General features: G+C 40.8%; 1 protein-coding gene across 1 annotated transcript in view; it reads left to right on the top strand.

The window, feature by feature from the left end:
* TUSC3 (tumor suppressor candidate 3) overlaps positions 1 to 26,882 on the top strand; it is a 598,639-nt gene that overhangs the window by 542,161 nt on the left and 29,596 nt on the right. The window contains exons 8-9 of the mRNA XM_053703931.1: positions 13,381 to 13,455; positions 26,516 to 26,606. Coding sequence (XP_053559906.1) covers positions 13,381 to 13,455; positions 26,516 to 26,606 — 166 coding nt within the window. The remainder of the gene's footprint in view (positions 1 to 13,380; positions 13,456 to 26,515; positions 26,607 to 26,882) is intronic.

The following is a 26,882-nucleotide window of genomic DNA, read 5'->3' as shown; positions in this document are numbered from 1 at the left end:
TCCCCTAACTCCACCCCCTAGTCATTCTCTTTGCCGGTTCTCAGCAAGAGGAGGTGTAAAGGGAGTGTGGTGACATAGTGTTAGTTTTTTATTTCTTCAATCAAGAGTTTGTTATTTTTAAATGGTACCGGTGTTGTACTATTTACTCTCAAGCAGAAAATAGATGAAGATTTCTGCCTGGAGGATGATGATCTTAGCATTTGTAATTAAGGTCCACTGCTGTTCCCACAAAGGCTGAGGAGTACAGGAAACTTCAGTGTGAGGAACGGATTGCAGTCTATGCTGCACTGAGGTATGTTCAGCATTTTTCTTTTGAAAAACTGTGAATATTCAGGGAAAGGCTGACATTATCCCAATGAGGGGAAGGGTCAGCTGTAATCAGAAACATAGTGTGATATAACAGCTTGCATAAGGGCTAAAATAATCCTGTTTGACACTTAATTATTTTTTGCATGATAATGTTTTTTTAGTAAAGCATGGCAAAAACGTTTTTGAGGTAGTTTATTGAGGGGTCTTTTGGCTTGTGTTTTATGGTGTTTTTAGACCACATGGCTTCTCAGAAACACTTGGATGTGTTTCTTTAAGGCCCCTTGAATATCGAGTGAGGTGGGAGGGGCCTATTTTCGCGCCTCAGTTGCGCACTTTTTATTCATTCTGTGAGGCAAGCTTCATCACTAGAGGGTCCTGCTGTTGTTTGAGGGCCAATTTGACTTCTTTCCCCCACAAAAACTAATCCTAAGGGCAGGTAGGCGCCACAGCAGAGCTGTGGCAAGGTGCTGACTGTGTTTTTTGCCGGTTTTGACACTTTGTCAATCCGGTTTCAACATTAAAGGGTTAATTGTGTATTTGCATAGTGGGGCAATCTTTCTAAACTTTAAGTACATGCTGTAAAAATTTCAATTTTCAATTTAAATTTTATGCATTTTTAGACAGTTTTGCAGAACGTGTGCACTTTTTTTCTCTTAAAGGCACAGTACCGTTTTTTGAAATTGTTGGTTTTATATTGAATAAAGTGTTTTCCAAGCTTGCTTGTCTCATTACTAGCCTGTTAAACATGTCTGACATCAAGGAAACTCCTTGTTCAATATGTTTAGATGCCATTGTGGAACCCCCTGATATGTCTATAAATTATAAAGACCATATTGTGGCTCTTAAAAATGGAGAATTCTCAGACAGAAAGAAATGAGGTTTTTCCATCTAGTTCTCCCCAAGTGTCACAACCAGTAACGCCCGCACAAGAGACGCCAGGTACATCTAGCGCGTCTAATTCTTTTACCTTGCAAGACATGGTGGCAGTTATGAATTCTACCCTCACAGAGGTGTTATCTAAACTGCCAGGGTTGTAAGGGAAGCGAGATAGCTCTGGGTTAAGAACAAATGCTGAGCCTTCTGACGCTTTAGTAGCCGTGTCCGATATACCCTCACAATGTTCCAAAGTAGGGGTAAGGGATTTGCTATCTGAGGGAGAGCTTTCTGACTCAGGAAAAACACTCCCTCAGACAGATTCTGACATAACGGCATTTAAGTTTAAGCTAGAACACCTCTGCTTATTGCTTAGGGAGGTCTTAGCGATTCTGGATGATTGTGACCCTATTGTGGTTCCAGAGAAATTGTGTAAAATGGACAAATACCTAGCGGTGCCTGTTTACACTGATGTTTTTCCGGTCCCTAAGAGGATTACGGATATTATTACTAAGGAGTGGGATAGACCAGGTATTCCGTTCGCTCCCCGTCCTACATTTAAGAAAATGTTTCCCATAGCTGATGCCATGCGGGACTCGTGGCAGATGGTCCCTAAGGTGGAGGGAGCTGTTTCTACTCTAGCTAAACGTACAACTATACCTATTGAAGACAGTTGTGCTTTCAAAGATCCTATGGATAAAAAATTGGAGGGTCTCCTAAAGAAAATTTTTGTTCATCAAGGTTTTCTTCTAAAACCTATTGCGTGCATTGTTCCTGTAACCACTGCAGCTGCTTTTTGGTTTGAGGCTCTGCAGGTAGAGACCCCATTAGATGATATTCTGGATAGAATTAAAGCTCTTAAGCTAGCTAATTCTTTCATTACAGATGCCGCTTTTCAACTAGCTAAGTTAGCGGCAAAGAACTCAGGTTTCGCCATTTTGCCGTGCAGAGCGTTATGGCTTAAGTCCTGGCCAGCTGATGTTTCCTCAAAATCTAAGCTTTTGAACATCCCCTTCAAAGGAAAGACCCTATTCGGGCCTGAACTGAAGGAGATTATCTCAGATATCACTGGAGGGAAGGGCCATACTTTCCCTCAGGATAAAACCAATAAAATGAGGACCAAACAGAATAATTTTTGTTCCTTTCGAAACTACAAGGGTGGTCCCGCTTCCGCTTCCCCTATTGCGAAGCAAGAAGGAAATTTTGCTCAATCCAAGTCAGTCTGGAGACCTAACCAGGCTTGGAACAAGGGTAAACAGGCCAAGAAGCCTGCTGCTGCCACCAAGACAGCATGAAGGGGTAGCCCCCGATCCAGGACCGGATCTAGTAGGGGGCAGACTCTCTCTCTTCGCTCAGGCTTGGGCAAGAGATGTTCAGGATTCCTGGGCTCTAGAAATCGTTTCCCAGGGATATCTTCTGGACTTCAAAGATTCACCCCCAAGGGGGAGATTCCATCTTTCTCAATTATCTGCAAACCAGATAAAAACAGAGGCGTTCTTACGTTGTGTAGAAGACCTACATACCATGGGAGCGATTCGCCCAGTTCCAAGAGCGGAACAGGGGCAAGGGTTTTAGTCCAACCTGTTCGTGGTTCCCAAAAAAGAAGGAATTTTCAGACAGATCTTGGATCTCAAGATCCTAAACAAATTCCTCAGAGTTCCATCCTTCAAGATGGAGACGATTCAGACTATTTTGCCAATGATCCAGGAGTGTCAATATATGACCACCGTGGACTTAAAGGATGCGTATCTACACATTCCGATCCACAGAAATCATCACCAGTTCCTCAGGTTCGCCTTCCTGGACAGGCATTAACAGTTTGTGGATCTTCCCTTCAGGTTGGCCACGGCTCCCAGAGTCTTTACAAAAGTACTAGGGTCCCTCTTGTCGGTTCTAAGGCCGCGGGACATAGCAGTGGCTCCCTATCTAGACGACATCTTAATTCAGGCGTTGACTCTTCAAATAGCCAAGTCCCACACGAATCTCAAGGGTGGAAGGTGAACATAGAAAAGAGTTCTCTCTCCCCCCTCACAAGGGTTTCCTTCCTAGGGACTCTGATAGACTCAGTAGAAATTAAAAAATTTCTGACAGAGGTCAGGAAATTAAAACTTCTAACATCTTGCCGAGCTCTTCGTTCCATTTCTCGGCCGTCAGTGTATGGAGGTAATCGGCCTAATGGTAGCAGCAATGGATATAGTTCCGTTTGCCCGCATACATCTCAGACCACTGCAGCTATGCATGCTTAATCAGTGGAATGGGGATTATACAGATCTATCTCCGCAGATAGATCTGGATCAAGAGACCAGAGATTCTCTTCTCTGGTGGTTGTCTCAGGACCATCTGTCCAGGGGAATGTGTTTCCGAAGGCCAGAGTGGACTATAGTAACGACAGATGCCAGCCTTCTGGGCTGGGGCGCAGTCTGGAACTCCCTGGAAGCACAGGGTTTGTGGACTCAGGAGGAGGCCCTCCTCCCGATAAACATTCTAGAACTAAGAGCGATATTCAATGCTCTCCAGGCGTGGCCTCAACTGGCTGCTGCCAAGTTCATCAGATTTCAGTCGGACAACATCACAACTGTAGCCTATATCAATCATCAGGGGGGAACAAGGAGTTCCCTAGCGATGATAGAGGTTTCCAAAATAATCCGATGGGCAGAGTCCCACTCTTGCCATCTTTCAGCAATCCATATCCCAGGGGTAGAGAACTGGGAGGCGGATTTTCTAAATCGTCAGACTTTTCATCCGGGGGAGTGGGAACGGAGGTATTTGCCCAACTGATTCAACTATGGGGCAAACCAGAACTGGATCTGATGGCGTCTCGTCAGAACGCCAAGCTTCCTTGTTACAGGTCCAGGTCAAGGGATCCCCAGGCAGCACTGATAGATGCTCTAGCAGTGCCCTGGTCCTTCAGCCTGGCTTATGTGTTTCCACCATTCCCTCTCCTTCCTCGTCTGATTGCCAGAATCAAGCAGGAGAGAGCTTCAGTGATTTTGATAGCACCTGTGTGGCCATGCAGGACTTGGTATGCAGATCTGGTGGACATGTCATCCTTTCCACCATGGACTCTGCTGATGCGGCAGGACCTTCTAATCCAAGGTCCATTCAAACATCCAAATCTAATTTCTCTGCGTCTGACTGCTTGGAGATTGAACGCTTGATTTTATCAAAACGTGGTTTCTCCGAGTCAGTCATTGATACCTTGATTCAGGCTCGAAAGCCTGTCACCAGGAAAATCTATCATAAGATATGGAGTAAAGTCAGGATTCCTAGGATATTATCTTTTCTCCAAGAAGGATTGGAAAAAGGATTATCAGCTAGTTCCTTAAAGGGACAGATATCTGCTCTGTCTATTCTATTGCACAAGCGTCTGGCAGATGTCCCAGACGTTCAGGCGTTTTGTCAGGCTTTAGTTAGAATAAAGCCTGTGTTTAAACCTGTTCTTCCGCCGTGGAGCTTAAATTTAGTTCTTAAAGTTCTTCAAGGGATTCCGTTTGAACCTATGCATTCCATAGATATCAAGCTTTTATCTTGGAAAGTTCTGTTTTTAGTAGCTATCTCTTCGGCTTGAAGAGTTTCTGAGTTATCTGCTTTACAGTGTGATTCACCTTATCTTATTTTCCATGCATATAAGGTAGTTTTGCGTACCAAACCTGGATTTCTTCCTAAGGTTTTTTCTACTAGGAACATCAATCAGGAAATTGTTGTTCCCTCTCTGTGTCCTAATCCTTCTTCCAAGAAGGAACGTCTGTTGCACAATCTGGATGTGGTTCGTGCTTTAAAATTCTATTTGCAAGCAACTAAAGATTTTCGTTAAACAGCTTCCTTGTTTGTTGTCTATTCTGGAAAGCAGAGAGGTCAAAAGGCTACGGCAACCTCTCTTTCTTTTTGGCTGAAAAGCATCATCCGTTTGGCTTATGAGACTGCTGGCCAGCAGCCTCCTGAAAGGATTACAGCTCACTCTACTAGAGTGGTAGCTTCCACATGGGCTTTTAAAAATGAGGCTTCTGTTGAAGAGATTTGTAAGGCGGCGACTTGGTCTTCGCTTCATACTTTTTCCAAATTTGATACTTTTGCTTCTTCGGAGGCTATTTTTGGGAGAAAGGTTCTACAAGCAGTGGTGCCTTCCGTTTAGGTACCTGTCTTGTCCCTCCCTTCATCCGTGTCCTAAAGCTTTGGTATTGGTATCCCACAAGTAATGGATGAAACCGTGGACTCGATACATCTTACAACAAAATTTATGCTTACCTGATAAATTTCTTTCTCTTTGTGATGTATCGAGTCCACGGCCCGCCCTGTCTATTTAAGTCAGGTATTGATTTTTGTAAAACTACAGTCACCACTGCACCCTATGGTTTCTCCTTTTTCTTCCTAACCTTCAGTCGAATGGAGTTAGGGGAGGAGCTATATAGAAAGCTCTGCTGTGGGTGCTCTCTTTGCCACTTCCTGTTGGGAAGGAGAATATCCCACAAGTAATGGATGAAACCGTGGACTCGATACATCACAAGAGAAAGAAATTTATCAGGTAAGCATACATTTTGTTTTTGAGGTCTACAGTTGGTGGGAGGGGGGTGTGAGAAAAAAAACGCACTCAAAAGTGCATTTACATTGCGGTCTATAGGAACTGTGTGTTCCCAGTAAATATATATGTATGGGACAATATACATATATATCTATGTGTTAATATGTGTAAATACACATATATATATATTTAATCATATACATACTGTATATATTTTTTTAAAAATGCTGCCATCGCTGCACTGCTTACCCCTTCACTGCGCCAGGTTCTGATGTTGTCTCTGACGCTGGTATTACAAAGTGGAGTGCAAATATTGCTTCAGCGAAATCGATATATTGCGCTCCACTTATAATCTGGCCCTAAATTTCACTTAGACTTAGACATAAAACACAAGACTTTCTCCATACACACACTCATAGCACTTTCTACATACACACACTTATGGCACTTTCTCCATACACACACTCATGGCACTTTCTCCATACACACACTAATGGCACTTTCTCCATACACACACTCATTGCACTTTCTCCATACACACACTCATGGTACTTTCTCCATACACACACTAATGGCACTTTCTCCATACACACACTAATGGCACTTTCTCCATAAACACACTCATGGCACTTTCTCCATAAACACACTAATGGCACTTTCTCCATAAACACACTAATTGCACTTTCTCCATACACACACTCATGGCACTTTCTCCATACACACACTAATGGCACTTTCTCCATACACACACTCATTGCACTTTCTCCATACACACACTAATGGCACTTTCTCCATACACACACTAATGGCACTTTCTCCATACACACACTAATGGCACTTTCTCCATACACACACTAATGGCACTTTCTCCATACACACACTCATGGCACTTTCTCCATACACACACTCATTGCACTTTCTCCATACACACACTCATGGCACTTTCTCCATAAACACACTAATAGCACTTTCTCCATACACACACTAATGGCACTTTCTCCATAAACACACTAATAGCACTTTCTCCATACACACACTAATGGCACTTTCTCCATACACACACTCATGGCACTTTCTCCATACACACACTAATGGCATTTTCTCCATACACACACTCATGGCACTTTCTCCATACACACACTCATTGCACTTTCTCCATACACACACTCATTGCACTTTCTCCATACACACACTCATTGCACTTTCTCCATACACACACTCATGGCACTTTCTCCATACACACACTCATGGCACTTTCTCCATACACACACTCATGGCACTTTCTCCATACACACACTCATGGCACTTTCTCCATACACACACTCATGGCACTTTCTCCATACACACACTAATGGCACTTTCTCCATACACACACTCATGGCACTTTCTCCATACACACACTCATGGCACTTTCTCCATACACACACTCATGGCACTTTCTCCATACACACACTCATGGCACTTTCTCCATACACACACTCATGGCACTTTCTCCATACACACACTCATGGCACTTTCTCCATACACACACTAATAACACTTTCTCCATACACACACTAATGGCACTTTCTCCATAAACACACTCATGGCACTTTCTCCATAAACACACTCATGGCACTTTCTCCATACACACACTAATGGCACTTTCTCCATACACACACTCATGGCACTTTCTCCATAAACACACTCATGGCACTTTCTCCATACACACACTAATGGCACTTTCTCCATACACACACTAATGGCACTTTCTCCATACACACACTCATGGCACTTTCTCCATACACACACTAATGGCACTTTCTCCATACACACACTCATGGCACTTTCTCCATACACACACTCATGGCACTTTCTCCATACACACACTCATGACACTTTCTCCATACACACACTAATGGCACTTTCTCCATACACACACTCATGGCACTTTCTCCATACACACACTCATGGCACTTTCTCCATACACACACTAATGGCACTTTCTCCATACACACACTAATGGCACTTTCTCCATACACACACTCATGGCACTTTCTCCATACACACACTCATGGCACTTTCTCCATACACACACTCATGGCACTTTCTCCATACACACACTCATGGCACTTTCTCCATACACACACTCATGGCACTTTCTCCATACACACACTCATGGCACTTTATCCATACACATACTAATGGCACTTTCTCCATACACACACTCATGGCACTTTCTCCATACACACACTCATTGCACTTTCTCCATACACACACTCATGGCACTTTCTCCATAAACACACTAATAGCACTTTCTCCATACACACACTAATGGCACTTTCTCCATAAACACACTAATAGCACTTTCTCCATACACACACTAATGGCACTTTCTCCATACACACACTCATGGCACTTTCTCCATACACACACTAATGGCACTTTCTCCATACACACACTCATGGCACTTTCTCCATACACACACTCATTGCACTTTCTCCATACACACACTCATTGCACTTTCTCCATACACACACTCATGGCACTTTCTCCATACACACACTCATGGCACTTTCTCCATACACACACTCATTGCACTTTCTCCATACACACACTCATGGCACTTTCTCCATACACACACTCATGGCACTTTCTCCATACACACACTCATGGCACTTTCTCCATACACACACTAATGGCACTTTCTCCATACACACACTCATGGCACTTTCTCCATACACACACTCATGGCACTTTCTCCATACACACACTCATGGCACTTTCTCCATACACACACTCATGGCACTTTCTCCATACACACACTCATGGCACTTTCTCCATACACACACTCATGGCACTTTCTCCATACACACACTAATAGCACTTTCTCCATACACACACTAATGGCACTTTCTCCATAAACACACTCATGGCACTTTCTCCATAAACACACTCATGGCACTTTCTCCATACACACACTAATGGCACTTTCTCCATACACACACTCATGGCACTTTCTCCATAAACACACTCATGGCACTTTCTCCATACACACACTAATGGCACTTTCTCCATACACACACTAATGGCACTTTCTCCATACACACACTAATGGCACTTTCTCCATACACACACTCATGGCACTTTCTCCATACACACACTAATGGCACTTTCTCCATACACACACTCATGGCACTTTCTCCATACACACACTCATGGCACTTTCTCCATACACACACTCATGGCACTTTCTCCATACACACACTAATAGCACTTTCTCCATACACACACTAATGGCACTTTCTCCATACACACACTCATGGCACTTTCTCCATACACACACTAATGGCACTTTCTCCATACACACACTCATGGCACTTTCTCCATACACACACTAATGGCACTTTCTCCATACACACACTCATGGCACTTTCTCCATACACACACTCATGGCACTTTCTCCATACACACACTCATGACACTTTCTCCATACACACACTCATGGCACTTTCTCCATACACACACTCATGACACTTTCTCCATACACACGCTCATGGCACTTTCTCCATACACACGCTAATGGCACTTTCTCCATACACACGCTAATGGCACTTTCTCCATACACACACTAATGGCACTTTCTCCATAAACACACTCATGGCACTTTCTCCATACACACACTAATGGCACTTTCTCCATACACACACTAATGGCACTTTCTCCATACACACACTAATGGCACTTTCTCCATACACACACTCATGGCACTTTCTCCATACACACACTCATGACACTTTCTCCATACACACACTCATGGCACTTTCTCCATACACACACTCATGGCACTTTCTCCATACACACACTCATGGCACTTTCTCCATACACACACTCATGGCACTTTCTCCATACACACACTCATGGCACTTTCTCCATACACACACTCATGGCACTTTCTCCATACACACACTCATGGCACTTTCTCCATACACACACTCATGGCACTTTCTCCATACACACACTCATGACACTTTCTCCATACACACACTCATGACACTTTCTCCATACACACACTCATGGCACTTTCTCCATACACACACTCATGGCACTTTCTCCATACACACACTCATGGCACTTTCTCCATACACACACTCATGGCACTTTCTCCATACACACACTCATGACACTTTCTCCATACACACACTCATGACACTTTCTCCATACACACACTCATGACACTTTCTCCATACACACAATCACATAAAGGAACATGAAACCCAAAACAATTTTAAACAACTTTCCTATTTACTTCTATTATCAAGTTTGCTTCATTCTCTTAGTATGCTTAATTGAAGGAGCATCAATGCACTACTGGGAGCTAGCTAAACACATTGGTAAGCCAATGACAAGAGACATATATGTAAAGTCACCAATCAGCAGCTAGCGCCCAGCTCCTGAGCCTACCTAGGTATGCTCCTCAGCAACAGATAGCAAGAGAATAAAGCAAATTAGATAATAGAAGTAAATTGGAAAGTTGTTTAAAATGGTATGTTCTGTTTGAATCATGAAATAAAATGTTGGGGTTTTATGTCCCTTTTTTTATTATTGACAGGCTTTTTGTGGTTCACTTTTCTGTATGATGTTGTAGATTGATTTTTTTTTTTTTTTTTAAGGGGGAATATAAATTGTCATCTTTTCTTTCTTTCCTTTTTTCAATTTTAAATGACCACTAAATGCAGTAGAATTGCATAATTAACTAGTACAGTAACACCTAGTGGCCGATTTAAGAAGCAGCGTATGCTGCTGTTTCTGCTCGAACCGCCGGAAACTTAAGTTAAGAAGCAGCAGTCTTAAGACCGCTGCTCGTTAACTCGTACGCCACCTCTGAGGTGGCAGACAGCAATCATCCCGATTGGATATGATCGGGATGATTGACACCCCCGGCTAGCAGCAGCATTGCACAAGCATTTCACACAAAATGCTTGTGCAATGATAAATGCCGACAGCATATGCTGTCGGCATTTATCGATGTGGGGGGGACATGATCCGCTACAGCAGATCATGTCCGCCAACACATTAATAAATTGGCCCCCTACTCTCAATTTCAAATAAGGAGTCTTTATTCTGGAAAATGTATTTTTTCTCCCATTTTCCAGCCTCCTGTATAATGGGACAGACGAGTATATGTATACCCTGTGATCTGGTGCACATGCTCAGTAGGAGCTATGGTTGCCAGGTGCCCGGTATTCAACCGGACAGTCCATTTTTTTCAGACAGCTGTCTGGTAAAATTTGTAGAAAAATACCGGACATATGATCTGTGAGATCAAGGCTTTTTATCTGCTTTCCTGACCTGAAGCGCATCCTATCCCTTTTACCCATGCTGTCTAGTCTTTCACAGCGTGGGATTAGCAAAGTGAAGTGAAACTTGTGCCCCCTCCCCTTTCAGAGATGTGCTACAGTTTCGGGGTTGTTGTGGGGGCGGGGCATCTTACGGCTGCAGTCTGTAGAGAAGAGTTCCAGAAGTGTCACTGGTTTGATTTGCAGACGTTCTCTCTAGCCTGTACAGTGTACACTGCCAGCACAGAAGAGATGTAAGTCTGCCCTCTCACCTCCACAACTCTATTATGACTGCTGGAGTGTTTTCCTTATTTTTCTAATGTATGTAAATAATTATTTGACACCATTTTCATTGAATGTGCTATCTGAGCTGTGTAGCACTAGTTAAGTGCATAATCTTCTTTTTTTAATTCTCTTTTTTCCTACTCAGTGTGTGTATGTATGTGTGTGTATGTATGTGTGTGTATGCATGTGTGTGTATGCATGTGTGTGTGTGTGTGTGTGTATGTATGTATGTGTGTATGTATGTATGTGTGTGTGCATGCATGTGTGTGTGCATGTGTGTGTGTATGCGTGTGGATGTATGTATGTGTGTGTGTGTATGTGTTTGTGTGTATGTATGTGTGTGGATGTATGTGTGTGTGTATGTATGTGTGTGTATGTATGTGTGTGTGTATGTATGTATGTGTGTGTATGTATGTATGTTTGTGTGTATGTGTGTGTATATATATATATATATATATATGTATGTATGTGTGTGTGTATGTGTGTATATATATATCTATATATCTATATATGTATGTGTGTATATATATATATGTTTTTGTGTGTGTGTGTGTGTATATATATATAAATAAAACACTGAAGGGAACTGCACTCCAAGACCGTACTAGGTACACACCCAGTGACTCAGCAACATCCAGCCCTGGGTGCTAAATAGCACTCCAAAAAAGCTGTGATGTCACCAGAGCCACAAGCAGTTAACCCCAGTCCGGAATGGGTGCAAGAAACAAGGGGGATTACAAACAAAAAGTAGTACAACACATAGAGACACCCAGCACTCACCAGCTAGCTCACAGCTAAGATAAAATCACAACTGGAAAGGTTAGTTACCGCATCTCGCCAAATGGGAAAAGCTCAGGCACCACGTCAAGGTCCTTTCCACTGCCTGAGTCCCTAACACAGCCACACCATGCGAGCTCACAAAGCCAAACAAACTGAGAACAAAGAAGGGGTGCACAGGTGGATGTAATCACCCAGAGAAATACAAAACACGGAAGGGAACTGCACTCCAAGACCGGACTAGGTACACATCCAGTGACTCAGCAACATCCAGCCCTGGGTGCTAAATAGCACTCCAAAAAAGCTGTGATGTCACCAGAGCCACAGGCAGTTAACCCCAGTCCGGAATGGGTGCAAGAAACAAGGGGGATTACAAACAAAAAGTAATACAACACATAGAGACACCAGCACTCACCAGCTGGCTCACAGCTAAGATAAAATCACAACTGGAAAGGTTAGTCACCGCATCTGGCCAAATGGGAAAAATATATATATATGTATACACACTTAAAAAAAATTGTACCCATTTTCTCTCACATCCCAATTCCCCCCCCCTGTTATTTGTCCGGTACTTTTGTTGCAGGCACCTGGCAACCCTAGTAGGAGCTTGTTCCCCACAAAGTGTAAATATAAAAACTCTGTGCAAAATTTGATAATGGAAGCAAATTGGAAAGTGTCTTAAAACTGCGTGCTCTATCTGAATCATAACAGTTTATTTTGACTTGAGTGTCCCTTTAAGCTTACTTTAATACAATCTGCATACAAAATAATATATGTTTCTAATCAAATTAATTGCAAATCATATAATTTGCCAATAAAATACTGATCAATCTTGTCATAAGATATATAAAATCTATTAACGTGTCATCCGTCTTCTGGACAACTACCATCTGTCATGAGTTCTATAAGCAGTAAATTGTGGCATTAATTACAATTAATCTATGAAAGCTAAAAATATACTAAATCTGCTGTATTAAATTTTGTCACTGGTATTATATATTTTTTTTTACAGAGATTAAAAGTATGGGTTATTACAGCTTTTCAAAATATATACTGTACATATGTGAGTAGCAAAAGTCTAGAATATTAGCTTTGATGCTTACATTTTTGGAAATAATTGAGAATTCAAATGGAACAAGTATAATGCAACCGATGTTCACAAGTTTTAGCTTAGCATTTTACAAATGTAGGTATATCAGGATTACATTACTGTATTCATTGTAATGATTACTTTTGTTATAATAGTAGGGAATCATAATAGAAAAGCATATAACACATGATCCTTAACAACTTGTTTAGATGCTGCTATCACAATGGGAATGGTACTTCTTAATGAGGCTGCTACCTCCAAAGGTGATGTTGGAAAAAGGAGAAGTAAGTTACTTTACTGGGCAACCAATATTTTTTTAGCACTAATGTGTATCTACAGAAAGAGGTACTAATTTCAAACATTAATTTACCATTTAATGCAGATATTGGCCTCTATTTAACAAGCTGTCTACTTTCCTGCATTCGCACGCCCCAATGCGCTCGCCTAAGCTCGACTAAAATCGCCGCTGCGGACCTGAATACGTTCGCCAAATTTATCAAGAAAACTGTCAAAAAGCCACGCACCAAGTACGGTGCGATGAGCAGCGGTCTGTTGTTAAATAACAGTCATCGATCTCGCTGCTCATCGGCTTATTCGCAGCTTTCTTGCTAGCCTGTCACTAAGCACCCACACTATACTATACTGTTTTACCCCCTAAACCGCCGCTCCCGGACCCCGTCGCAACTCTAATAAATATATTAACCCTAAACTGCCGCTCCCGGACCCCGCCGCCACCTACATTATACCTATTAACCCCTAATCTGCCACCCCCTATACCGCTGCCACCTACATAAAGTTATTAACCCCTATCCTGCCGATCCCGGACCCCGCCGCAACTAAATAAATTGTTTAACCCTCTAAACCGCCGCACCCAGAGCCCGCCGCCACCTACATTACATTTATTAAGATCTATCCTGCCCCCCCTACACCGCCGCCACCTACATTACATTTATTAACCCCTAATCTGCCCCCCCTACACCGCCGCCACTATATTAAATGAATTAACCCCTAAACCTAATTCTAACCCTAACACCCCCCTAACTTAAATATAATTTAAATACATCTAATTAAATTTAATATTATTACTTAAATTATTCCTATTTAAAACTAAATACTTACCTATAAAATAAACCCTAAGATAGCTACAATATAACTAATAGTTACATTTGTATCTATCTTAGGGTTTATTTTTATTTTACAGGCAACTTTGTATTTATTTTAACTAGGTACAATAGCTATTAAATAGTTATTAACTATTTAATAGCTACCTAGCTAAAATAAATACAAAATTACCTGTAAAATAAATCCTAACCTAAGTTACAATTACACCTAACACTACACTATCATTAAATAAATTAAATTAATTAACTACAATTACCTAACATTAAATAAAATTAACTAAAGTACAAAAAAAAACACTAAATTACAGAAAATAAAAAAAATTACAAGAAGTTTAAACTAATTACACCTAAACTAAACCCCCTAATAAAAAAAAAAATCCCCCCAAAATAATAAAATTCCCTACCCTAAAATAAATTACAAATAGCCCTTAAAAGGGCCTTTTGCGGGGCATTACCCCAAAGTAATCAGCTCTTTTACCTGAAAAAAAAAGAAATACAACCCCCACCCAACATTAAAACCCACCACCCACACACTCAACCCTACTCTAAAACCGACCCAAACCCCCCTTAAAAAAAACTAACACTACCCCCTTGAAGATCACCCTACCTTGAGCCGTATTCACCCAGCCGGGCAGAAGTCTTCATCCGATCCGGCCAAAAGTCTTCATCGAATTCGGGCAGAAGAGGTCCTCCAAGCGGCAGAAGTCTTCATCCAAGCGGCATCTTCTGTCTTCATCCATCTGGAGAATCCTATCAGCCAATCAGAATTCAAGGGACGCCATCTTGGATGGAAAACCAGGTACGCTGGGCCGGAATAGTGGCGAGCGTACCTAGTTGTTCTTTGATAACTTCCAAAAGTAGTCTTGCGTTCGGAACATCTGGAGTGACGTAACCATCGATCTGTGTCGGACTGAGTCCGGCTGGTCGTATGTTACGTCACTAGATTCTACTTTTGACGGTCTGTAGGGCTTGAGAACTATGGCAAATCAGCCTCGCCACAAATACGCTGCGGAATTCCAGCGTATTTGCGGTTGACGGCTTGATAAATAGAGGCCATTGTGTAAAGAAAAAAACTTTCATATGTGACATTAGATTATTACATGACATATTAAATAATACGTATAGAGTAACCAAATAGTTGCTATGAAGTTTTAGAATTCCAGGGATTTGACCTGCTCTAGGTAAGTGGTTTCATCTAGTTCTCAACATCATTAAAGGGATAAGAAACCCAAAATGTTTCTTTCACGATTCAGATTGAGAATGTAATTTTAAAAAACTTTCTAATTTACTTTTATTATCAATTTTCAATGTTCTCTTGCTATCTTATGTTGAAAAGCAGAGATTTAAGCTTAGGAGCCAGCTCATTTCTGGAGCACTATATGGCAGCATTTTTGCAAGAATGTTATCTATTTACAAGAGCACTAGATGGCAGCACTATTTCCTGCCATCTAGTTTTCCATATGACTACCTAGGTATCTCTTCACCGCAGAATATCATGGTAACAAAGCAAATTTGATAATAGAAGTAAATTGGAAACATTTTAAAAATGGTAATCTCTGTCTAAAACTCGAAAGAAAATGTTTGGGTTTCATATCCCTTTAAAAGGAACATTAAGCACATCTTGCTTTTGTGTTAAATCTGTGTTGGTCCATAACCAATTTTTTTTTAAGAAAACCTAGGTTACAGAATTTGCTTTCTGGCCTCTTTAGTGAGAGTGGGACTAGCAAAATGTTTGCACAAAATTAAAAAATGTATACACAAATGGGGTATTTAATCCACAACATCTTCTTACATTATCTATATCAAGATATCATTCTAGAATGCAGGTATTTGTCTCTTTTTGTTTTCCAAGTATATCATTCTAACTGTATGTTCTGATTTATCTTATAAGCTGATGAGAGTACATAAACTATTACACCTGGGATTCAACTCCTGACCACTAGGAGGAGGCAAAAATACCCTAACATTCCAAGAGCTTTTAATCCTTTCCTCCTCTCTGGTATCAGTTGTATCTTTGCCTCCACAGGAGAAGGCTAAGAAGTGAGGTGCTCCAGATTCTTCATTGACAGGGGTTCTCAGATCTACTTGAGACCCATTTTTCCCATGCAGTGCCAGCAATAGAAGAAAGGAAGTATGGAGTACTGGATAGTGACATAAAAGCACCCTCTGGGAGTTAGTAAGAAGCCTGCCACAGGTGTCGCAGGGACTTGTCCCTTAGCATTCACCTGTTGGGTTGTCATTGTACACCAGTAACACATCCTCTGCTGTTGCTTGCACATAACACATGGGCTCTCTACTGGAAGCAGTTTTTTTCTGCAGCTTGGTAAGCACGGTGCACTTCAGGTAAAATATTTGCACTCACAGAGCCCACATGCTGTTAGCAGTTATATACTTATGTGTGCATCATGGCCAGGGGGCATTTACATATTTCACAGACATCACCACTATATATTCTAGACAGTGAACATTTTTACTAATTTTAATTGGAGTATTTTTTTTATATGTATTAGAGTAGACTCATTTTGTGATTTATTTTTTTATTTTTTATGAAAGTGTATTGCCGTCTCTTTTACATATTCTTCTTCCCCTCCATACATTCTATTGTGCCACTCTCTGGTAGGAAAGTAGTGCACCCAGATTTTTACTTTACTCAGTTGAAGGGCAGCATGGCAGGTCAGCAGCATAATGCCGTCCCACCATGCAAATTCTCGACTTTATTCCTTTTATCCTCATAGGCAGCGGCCATGTTTGATACTTTTTTTTTTCTGCACAGTGCTAAATGTCAACGAACAGTGGAGGGCTAACACAGTTTATTTCTATTAGCCAGATATAATTTTAACAAAGTTTGGTTTCTTCATTAGGAAGTTTTTGACCGGATTGTAAGGCCCTGGGGTCTTTCAGAGATAGACCTTATGGCTTCTCAAATAACTAACTAACCTCCCAGATATTGTGCCAGTTCCAGGGATCCACAAGCAGCATTTGTGGATACTCTAGCAGTTCCTTTTCTGTTTCAACTAGCATAAATAGTTTCTCTACCTGTTCTTCATCCCAGAGTTATAGCTTTGATCATACAAGAGCACTTATCAGTATTTTTTATTTCTCCGGCTTGGCCCCGCAGAACGGGGTATGCAGATCTAAATACTCCTTTGTTTTTTCCTCTGCTGCAGTTATCTCAAAGCCCTGTCATTAGAATTTCAGGCCTCTCAGTTTAACGGCTTGGAGATTAAATGTTTGCTTTTAAAACATAGAGGTTATTTGTAAGGTCCAGTAGAAGAAACCCTATTTCAAGATAGAAAGTATGTATAAAGAGGTTGTCCTTTCCTGGGTGGACTCCTCCATAGTCACCCAGGCTCTTGTTGACTCCGGTGCTGCGGGCTATTTCATTGACAGCGGTCTGTTCCGCTTGCTATTGAGGCCATTGATGGCAGGCCCCTTCAGCCCGCACTCGTTACTCACGAAACTGCTCCGTTATCCATGGATGTTGGGGCTCTCCATTTTGAAACCCTCCAGTTCCAGGTGATAAACTCTCTGCATTTTCCGGTTGTTCTGGGTTATCCCTGGCTCTAAAAGCACAATCCCAGTCTCGATTGGCGCAGGTCCGAAATTTTGTCGTGGTCTCCGCAATGTATTTCCACTTGTCTTCGGAAACCAGTTAAAGTCTTGTGCACTTCTTCGGTATCTCAATTGCCAGAGGAGTACCGAGAGTTCCTAGACATTTTTGACAAGGTGCGTGCCGGTACGTTGCCTCCTCACCAGTCTTACGATTGTGCCATAGACCTGCAACCCGGAGCCATTCCTCCTCGGGGCCGGGTTTACCCTCTGTCTGTTGCGGAGAATTGTGCTATGGAGGAGTATGTTGCCGATGCTCTGTCGCGGGGATCATCCGCAAATCCTGCTCTCCTGCAGGGGCTGACTTCTTCTTAATGAAGAAAAAGGGTGGTGAGTTAAGACCATGCATCGATTATAGGGGTCTTAATCATCTTACCATTAAGAATGCTTACCCTATTCCACTCATTACCGAACTCTTTGACCGCCTCAAGGGAGCTATGGTCTTTACTAAACTTGATTTGAGAGGAGCGTTCAATCTCGTTAGGATCAAGGAGGGCCACAAATGGAAAACAGCATTTAACACCAGGAGCGGGCATTATGAGTATCTTGTAATGCTCTTTGGCCTATGTAATGCTCCTGCTGTTTTCCAGGAATTTATAAATGATGTCCTAGGAGATATGTTGCAACAGTGTGTTGTGGTGTACTTAGACGACATCCCCATACACTCACCCACACTTGAGGCTCATCGTTCTGATGTTACACGGGTTCTTCAGAGACTACGTGAGAATGGCCTATTTTGTAAACTCGAGAAGTGTAAGTTCCATCAGACTCAAGTAACCTTCCTAGGTTATGTTATCTCTGTTGCAGGGTTCTCCATGGATCCTGACAAGTTATCTGCAGTTCTGCAGTGGCCTCGCCAAGTTGGTCTTCGGTCTATTCAACCTTTTTTGGGGTTCACCAATTACTATAGAAAGTTTATTAAAAACTTTTCTTCCTTGGTCAAACCTATCACAGACATGACCCGTAAAGAGAATGATCCACTCCATTGGTCACCTACTGCTATTAAGGCCTTTGATAGTCTTAAGACTGACTTTGCTGCCGCTCTAGTTCTGGCTCATCCTAACCCTGTCCTGCCTTTCGTTCTTGAGGTTAATGCGTCTGAGACTGGAGTAGGTGCCCTCTTGTCTCAACGTCCTACGCCTGACGGTTCCTTGCATCCGTGTGGTTTCTTCTCTAAGAAATTGTCTCCAGCGGAGAGCAATTATGAAATTGGCGACAGGGAATTACTGGCTATAATTTTGGCACCCAAGGAATGGAGGCATCTTCTCAAGGGTACTAGCATGCCAGTGCTCATTCTTACTGACCACAAGAATTTAACTTATCTTTCTGAAGCAAAATTTTTGTCACCACGACAAGCCAGATGGGCACTATTTTGGTCTCGGTTTAATTTTGTGGTCTCCTACCTGCCTGGTAGTAAGAATGTTAGGGCTGATGCCCTCTCTTGACAATTTTCGCCTCTGTCCAAGGAGGAGTCTGTACCTACTCCAGTTATACCTCCTGACCATATTTTTGCTACCATACGTACTAATTTGACTTCTCCCTTGGGGGAGGAGATCCTGGCTGCACAAACCAATGCACCTACTGAGAAACCTAGTGGTAAGCGTTTTGTTCCTGAGAATCTTTGAACTAAACTTTTGCACACTTACCACTATCCTAAAGCCGCAGGTCACCCAGGCAAGAACCAAATGATTTGGTCTCTCACTCGACAATTCTGGTGGCCAGGTCTTCGTTCTGATGTCGCTGCGTATGTTGCCTCCTGCTCAGTTTGTGCACAGAATAAGACTCCTCGACGTCTTCCTGTAGGTCTTCTTCAAGCTATTGCTAATGGTGAGTGTCCTTGGACACATCTTTCCATGGACTTCATTGTCGAGCTCCCTGTTTCCAATGGCAATACTGTTATCCTTATGGTGGTTGACTGTTTTTCTAAAATGTCACATTGCATTCCCTTGAAGATGTTGCCTACCGCTCAGGTGCTTGCTTCAATTTTTGCCCGGGAGGTCTTCCGTTTACATGGGTTACCCAAGGAGATAGTGTCGGACCGGGGTAGCCAGTTTGTCTCCAGATTTTGGCGTTCCTTTTGTGCTCAAATGGGGATCCAGCTTTCCTTCTCCTCTGCATATCACCCTCAATCCAATGGGGCTGCGGAACGGTCTAATCAAGCTCTGGAACAGTTCCTCCGTTGCTATGTCTCAGATCACCACAATAATTGGTCTGAACTGTTACCTTGGGCTGAGTTTGCTCGTAATAGTGCTATTAATGCTTCCTCCAAGTTATCCCCGTTCATGGCGAATTATGGGTTTCAACCATCCTTGTTGCCAGAGTCATTCATGTCTCAGGGTATTCCGGCTTTGCAGGAGCATCTCCGGCAACTCCGTTCCACGTGGGTGCAGATTCAGGATTGCCTTCATCGTTCTATGCAGCGCCAAATGTTACAGGCTGATCGTAGGCGTCTGCCCGCACCTTCCTACCAGGTTGGTGAGAGAGTTTGGCTATCCTCCCGCAACTTGAACCTTCGTGTGCCTTTCAATAAACTGGCTCCCCGTTATGTTGGTCCTTTTCAAATACTCCGATGGGTCAATCCTCTGGCTTACGCTCTTGACCTTCCTCCTGCAATGCACATCTCCAATGTTTTTCATGTCTCCCTCTTGAAACCATTGGTTTGTAATCGGTTTACCACTGTGTATGCCTCGTCCCCATCTTATCTTTGTTGACAACCATGAGGAGTATGAGGTCAGCAGCATTATTGACTCTCGTATGTCCAGGGGCCGCGTACAGTATTTGGTTCACTGGAGGGGCTACGGTCTGGAGTTGCGTTCATGGGTTCCCTCCTCTGATGTTCATGCTCCCACCCTCCTCCGTGCCTTCCATGCCCGTTTCCCCAATAAGCCTTTTGTCCTCCCGCGGGGGAGGGGTCGTTGAGGGGAGGGTACTGTCAGGGTTTTTACCTGTTTTGTTTGCCATGTGCTGCTGGCAGCCATTTTACTCACCTCTCTTGCAGACTATGGTGCATTGTGGGGGATGCTGCTCATTTCCTGCACTTCCTTTTATGGCCAGACTGGTGTGCATCATCCATGTGAGACAGGATGCAGTCTCAGAATTGTGATGTCATCACTTATTATTTAAAGTGCCTCTGTTCAGTATGCTTTGCCTTTGCATTGTCTCAGACCTGTTTGTGAGAGCTCCTGTATATTACCTGGCTATCTGACGTCCCTCCTGGTTCCTGATCCCTGGCTTGTTCCTGACTCTGCTGTTCTCCTTGTTCCTGATTCCGGCTCATAAGACTACTTGCTTTGGCTCCTGACTTGGCTCGTCTGACTATTCGCTCTGGCTCCTGACTCGGCTCGTCTGACTACCAGCTCTGGTTTTGGATTCCTGGCTTGTTATTTGACTTGTGGACTTTTTATTATTTTTTGCTATTAATAAAGGTGTGATTATTTTTGCACTTCTCGTCTCAGTCTGATTCCTGGCACCCTGACAGTTTGTTCCTGTGAGTGCACTTCTCTCTGTATGTGTATATATATATATATATATATATATATATATATACGATTATATATAGGTATAGATATACTGTGTGTATGTGTATATATATATATATATATATATATATATATATATATACATAGACAGCAATATATATTTTAAAATACATAGAACATATTCTGCTATTTTAAGAACATATATGTATACATGTATACATATGTATTTATGCGTTTGATATCTGTAAATATAAATATAAAGTAACAAAGGTGTAACACGCTCTTGATTGAATATAAAAGACATATGTTTATTGAAACATTTAAAACTCACCAAGCCACCAAGTACAAAAAACTGTGAGGAGCGCAGCACAGCGGCTTATGCGTTTTGGGAGTGCCCCGTAATCATAGCCTAACTTGTGCATACCTAGCTAAACTTAAAAACACACTACAACTAGCTGATTGGTTAAAAAACAGAGCTTCTCCACAGGAAACACCTGTATATTCAGCACGTCTCATCAGATGTATGAGTATAATATACGCTACAAGTAATTGCACTTCTATATGTTTTAAGTCATCACAAACTTTTAAAGACTGGATGAATGGAGCAAACAGAGAAAAATGTAAACAAACATTTTATCACTATAGTTGAATAAAATGAATTAGTTGCATAAAGATTACAATAGTCAATAATGGTTATCTATATTATCGATATATACATTGCAATATAGACTAGTACTCAATGAGCAAAAGGATTAGCATAAGCTCTTGAGAAAAACAATTCATGGATATTACCTGGTATATTAAATGCTATGCAGTTACACAATGAATTGAGTGTTAAGCATTTGCTCTTAAAGAGACAGTACATGGATGTATGTGGGCACAACAAAAATATCTTGAACTTTATGGGCATATTATATGTCATTAGTTATTATCGCATATTATGAATTCTTCACAAAAGGTGTACAATGATCACAGATTGTTAAATATATTGTGGATAAATAGAGGTTTGATTAGTAATATTATCTGTATATACAATCTAGTATAGAAAAGTACATACTGAGCAAATGATCAACATATGTTCTTAAAGAGACAGTACATCAATGCATGTGGGCGTACCAAAGTGTACTAAAAAGATATGGGATATTAATCAACTTTAATCTTAGGGACAAAGGCAAAACTGATAAAAAAAGAGTCCTCTATCCATGCAAGAATAAGTAAATAAACAAGAAAACCAGAGGGCAAGAGTGAATGGCATGAGAGAGTCAAAGTTGAAGACTAATCACTCCCAATAATTAATGATGTCATATCTAGAATTTAAACCCTCTGGATATCTTGTCCTTAGTTTAAACATCCAAAAAAATTCTCTCTTGGTCAAGAGTTTATCCACATCCCCTCCCCTGTTGGGTGTCTTTACTTGTTCAATGGCACACCACTTCATTGTGTTTAAATTGTCATTGTGAATTTCAGAAAACAGTTGTATCAGGGTGGTGGAAGACTTGCCCTTGTGAAGAGTAGATGTTCTCTTATTCTGGGCTTTGTCTCTAGAAGTGAGACCAATATATTGGATCTGACACTGTTCACATCTTAGCATATAGATTACATTTTTTGACATGCAATTCATTAGTGTTTTGATTGGAAAAATTATTTTGTTACACAAGAACTGAATTCTTTCGTTCTATCCAAGTATTCACAGGGTTTGCATTTATTGTGCCCACATCCATACATGCCTGTACTCCTTAACCACGTACTGTTATTAGGTTGTTCCTGCCTCAATTGTGTAGGTGACAGAATAGTACCTAAAGTAGGACTCTTTCTGGAGCTGCATCTAACTCCATTTTTGACTAGACCAATTCGTTTTTCGTCAGCTGCCAAAATGAAAAAAATGTTTATTTATTATTTGTACTATTTGAGGGTACTGGGCACTATAGCTAGTGATGAAATTCACACCTTTAAAGGCTTGTTTTGATCTATTGGCACATTTCAGAAGGGATTATCTCTGTCTGTCATTAGTTTGTTTTCTAGCCTTAGTGGTTGTGTTCCTGTGGTAACCCCTTTCTTTTACCCTTAATTCCAGTTCATCTGCTTGTTCCTTATAGTCCTCAGGGTTGGAACAGTTTCTCTTAAGGCGAATAAATTCCCCTTTCGCTACTGCTGCAGGAGTATGGCAGGAGGATGACAACTCTTGCCATGTAAAAGGGAATTCCCTGCAATGGGCTTCCTGTAAGTTCTAGTCACTATTCTGCCATCTCCCGTACCTGTCAAAGACAAATCTAAATAATTGATAGTAGAGGAGTGGACCTCATACGTAAAACTTAAACCAATTTGGTTTTGATTGAGATAGTTGACAAATGGCAGAACATCTCCCTGTGACCCTTTCCATATGAACAGGAGGTTTAAACTAAGAACAAGATATCCAGAGGGTTTACATTCTAGATATGATATAATTAATTATTGGGATTGATTAGTCTTCAACTTTGACTCTCTCTTGCCATTCACTCTTGCCCTCTGGTTTTCTTGTTGTTTATTTACTTATTCTTGCATGGATAGATGACTCTTTTGTATCAGTCTTGCCTTTGTCCCTAAGATTAAAGTTGATCAATATCCTATATCTTTTTAGTACATTTTGGTACGCCTACATGCATTGATGTACTGTCTCTTTAAGAACATATGTTATTCATTTGCTCAGTATATACTTTTCTATACTAGATTGTATATACGGATAATATAAGTAATCAAACCTGTATTTATCGACAATATATTTAACCATCTGTGATCATTGTACACCTTTTGTGAAGAATTCATGATATGCGATAACGCCTAATGACATATAATATGCCCATAAAGTTCAAGATATTTTGGTTGTGCCCACATACATCCATGTACTGTCTCTTTAAGAGCAAATGCTTAACACTCAGTTCATTGTGTACCTGCATGTCATTTAATATGCCAGGTAATATCCATTATTTTTTTTTCAAGAGCTTATGCTAATCCTTTTGCTTATTGAGTACTATTCTATATTGCAATGTATATATCGATAATATGGATAACCATTATTGACTATTGTAATCTTTATGTGACTAATTCATTTTATTCAACTATAGTGATACAATGTTTGTTTACATTTTTCTTTGTTTTCTCCTTCATCCAGTCTTTAACAGTTTGTGATGACTTAAAACATATAGATGTTCAATTACTTGTAGCGTATATTATACTCATACATCTGATGAGACGTGCTGAATATACAGGTGTTTCCTGTGGAGAAGCGCTGTTTTTTAACCAATCAGCTAGTTGTAGTGTGTTTTTAAGTTTAGCTAGGTATGCACAAGTTAGGCTATGATTACAGGACACTCCCGAAACGCGTAAGCCGTTGTGCTGCGTTCCTCACAGTTTTTTGTACTTGGTGGCTTGGTGATTTTTAAATGTTTCAATAAACATATGTCTTTTATATTCAATCAAGAGCATGTTACAACTTTGTTACTTTGCATTCCCATTGACCGGCAAAACGCTCTTATTATGGTATTAGCTGACATACCACTGGATTGGATATTGGATACCAGATGTCATACCCTCCTGGAGACCTAAGGGTTCCCGGAAGTGAAGCTGTGTAGCGGCGTATTTGCAGACTGGAGAGTGAAGATTTAATTGCGCCCAGATTTGAAAGTAATGCAGAATCCCTCCATTTAAAGGTATCAAGTCTTCACACAGAGGCGGCATTTGTGAATTGATTTCAACCTAGTGTTAAAGGGATTTGACAGGACCGTAACAAGGTATGTGCCCTGTTGACATATATTGAACAGTGTAAACACGAGATTGTTTCAGACTTGAGACTGTCTATCACCTAGTCCGTACAAGAGGTGCGTTAGGGAATATGTCCTAGGGTGAACACTGACTACTCCCTATTCTCCAGGTCTCACAGTACTGCACCTTACAACCACGATATAAGGGGGTTTTTGGGATACCTATCCTTTTCATTTTTTCTATGAACAATTTGTATATGCTCTATGGAAGAGCTAGTAATTAACCTGCAAACATAACATTAACTGTGCCTTAAATATACATATACACATATAAATAAATATGTACACACACACATATTTTTATATATATATATATATATATATATATACATACATATTTAGACATGTATATATATATATATATATATATGTATGTATCTCTTTGTTAAAGCCCTTTGCCTGCCTCACCTGAGACCTCATAGCTTTGAGCCTTAGTAGTTATTATGAGTGAAACTGTACTTTGTAATGTATTTTTGATGTGCTTTATGACACTTTTTTGTTTCACAAAACAGTTATCCCAGAGCTCTGAGGACAAGATTATCATTCTAGCGTAAATTGCAATTGCAGTCACGCATTTGCGCTTAATTTTAATTTGTAATATGAGCGCTAAACTCAATGCACGCAAACACCTGCAATAAACCCCTTTTCACTTGCACATAGCTGTTAGCATGCCACTCGTAATCTGGTCCATTGTGTCTCCAGAAAACATTGTTTCCTACCTTTTTTTTCCCCTTACTTGACTATATGTTAGACTGAGATACCAGAGAGGAGGGAGAGATTAAAAGCTATTAGACTGTTAGGGTATCTTTGCCTCCTCCTAGTGGCCAGGAGTTTAATCCCAGGTGTAATGGCTCATGGACTCTCACCACCATAAAATAAATTAATTTATCAGGTAAGCATACATTTTTTAATCTCACCATGTTTAATGCCCTACCACACTTCTTAAGGTTACAGTAAAGGTTACATTGTATCTGCATCTTCTAAAATGCTGTTAGGGTGGGAGTTCATGCTTTACAGATTCAGTACTTTTTTTAAATCCAGTATAAGAAGATATCAGTCCTTTCAATAGAAACCCATAATATCCATTCTGTTTAAGGAATATGAAACATGTGACTTTATGAAGAAATTGGTTCCTTTTTGTCTGTAAAATTAAATTTAAAACCCTACCTAATAATTTGTAATCGGGCGATACTGCTGTACTCATATAATTATACATTAGGAAGGTGAAAAATAGGCAAACACCAAGCCAACTGTGTTTTCCATTTACAGTAAAAAAAAAAATAAGAAAAAATGTGTCTTTTAAACCTAATTGTAATTGTTTGCATTTTTCTTTTATAGTCATTTGTCTAGTTGGTTTGGGTCTTGTGGTATTCTTCTTCAGCTTTCTCCTATCAATCTTCAGATCAAAATACCATGGCTATCCATACAGGTAATTAACACTATTGCTTACATTTATAATTATATATAACTATCTTCCTCTTATATTTGTACAGAAAGTTTAAATCTTTATATATCCCTTTTCTGAAAATTGTGTGTTTGTTTTATACATGTTCCTGTTGTATACAATCACACACCTTATTAGATTTTTTTTTTAAATGATGAGTTTAAATAAAAATATACAATGAAAATGTAAACCTCATTTCTGGGCCTTTGGTTCCATTAATAAGCCATCTGTTTGTACTGCATGAGTAACCCTCATAGTATG

This window comes from Bombina bombina, chromosome 2, assembly GCF_027579735.1.
Source record: "Bombina bombina isolate aBomBom1 chromosome 2, aBomBom1.pri, whole genome shotgun sequence".
Taxonomy (NCBI): Eukaryota; Metazoa; Chordata; class Amphibia; order Anura; family Bombinatoridae; genus Bombina; species Bombina bombina.
This window is presented reverse-complemented; position numbering and strand designations above follow the sequence as displayed.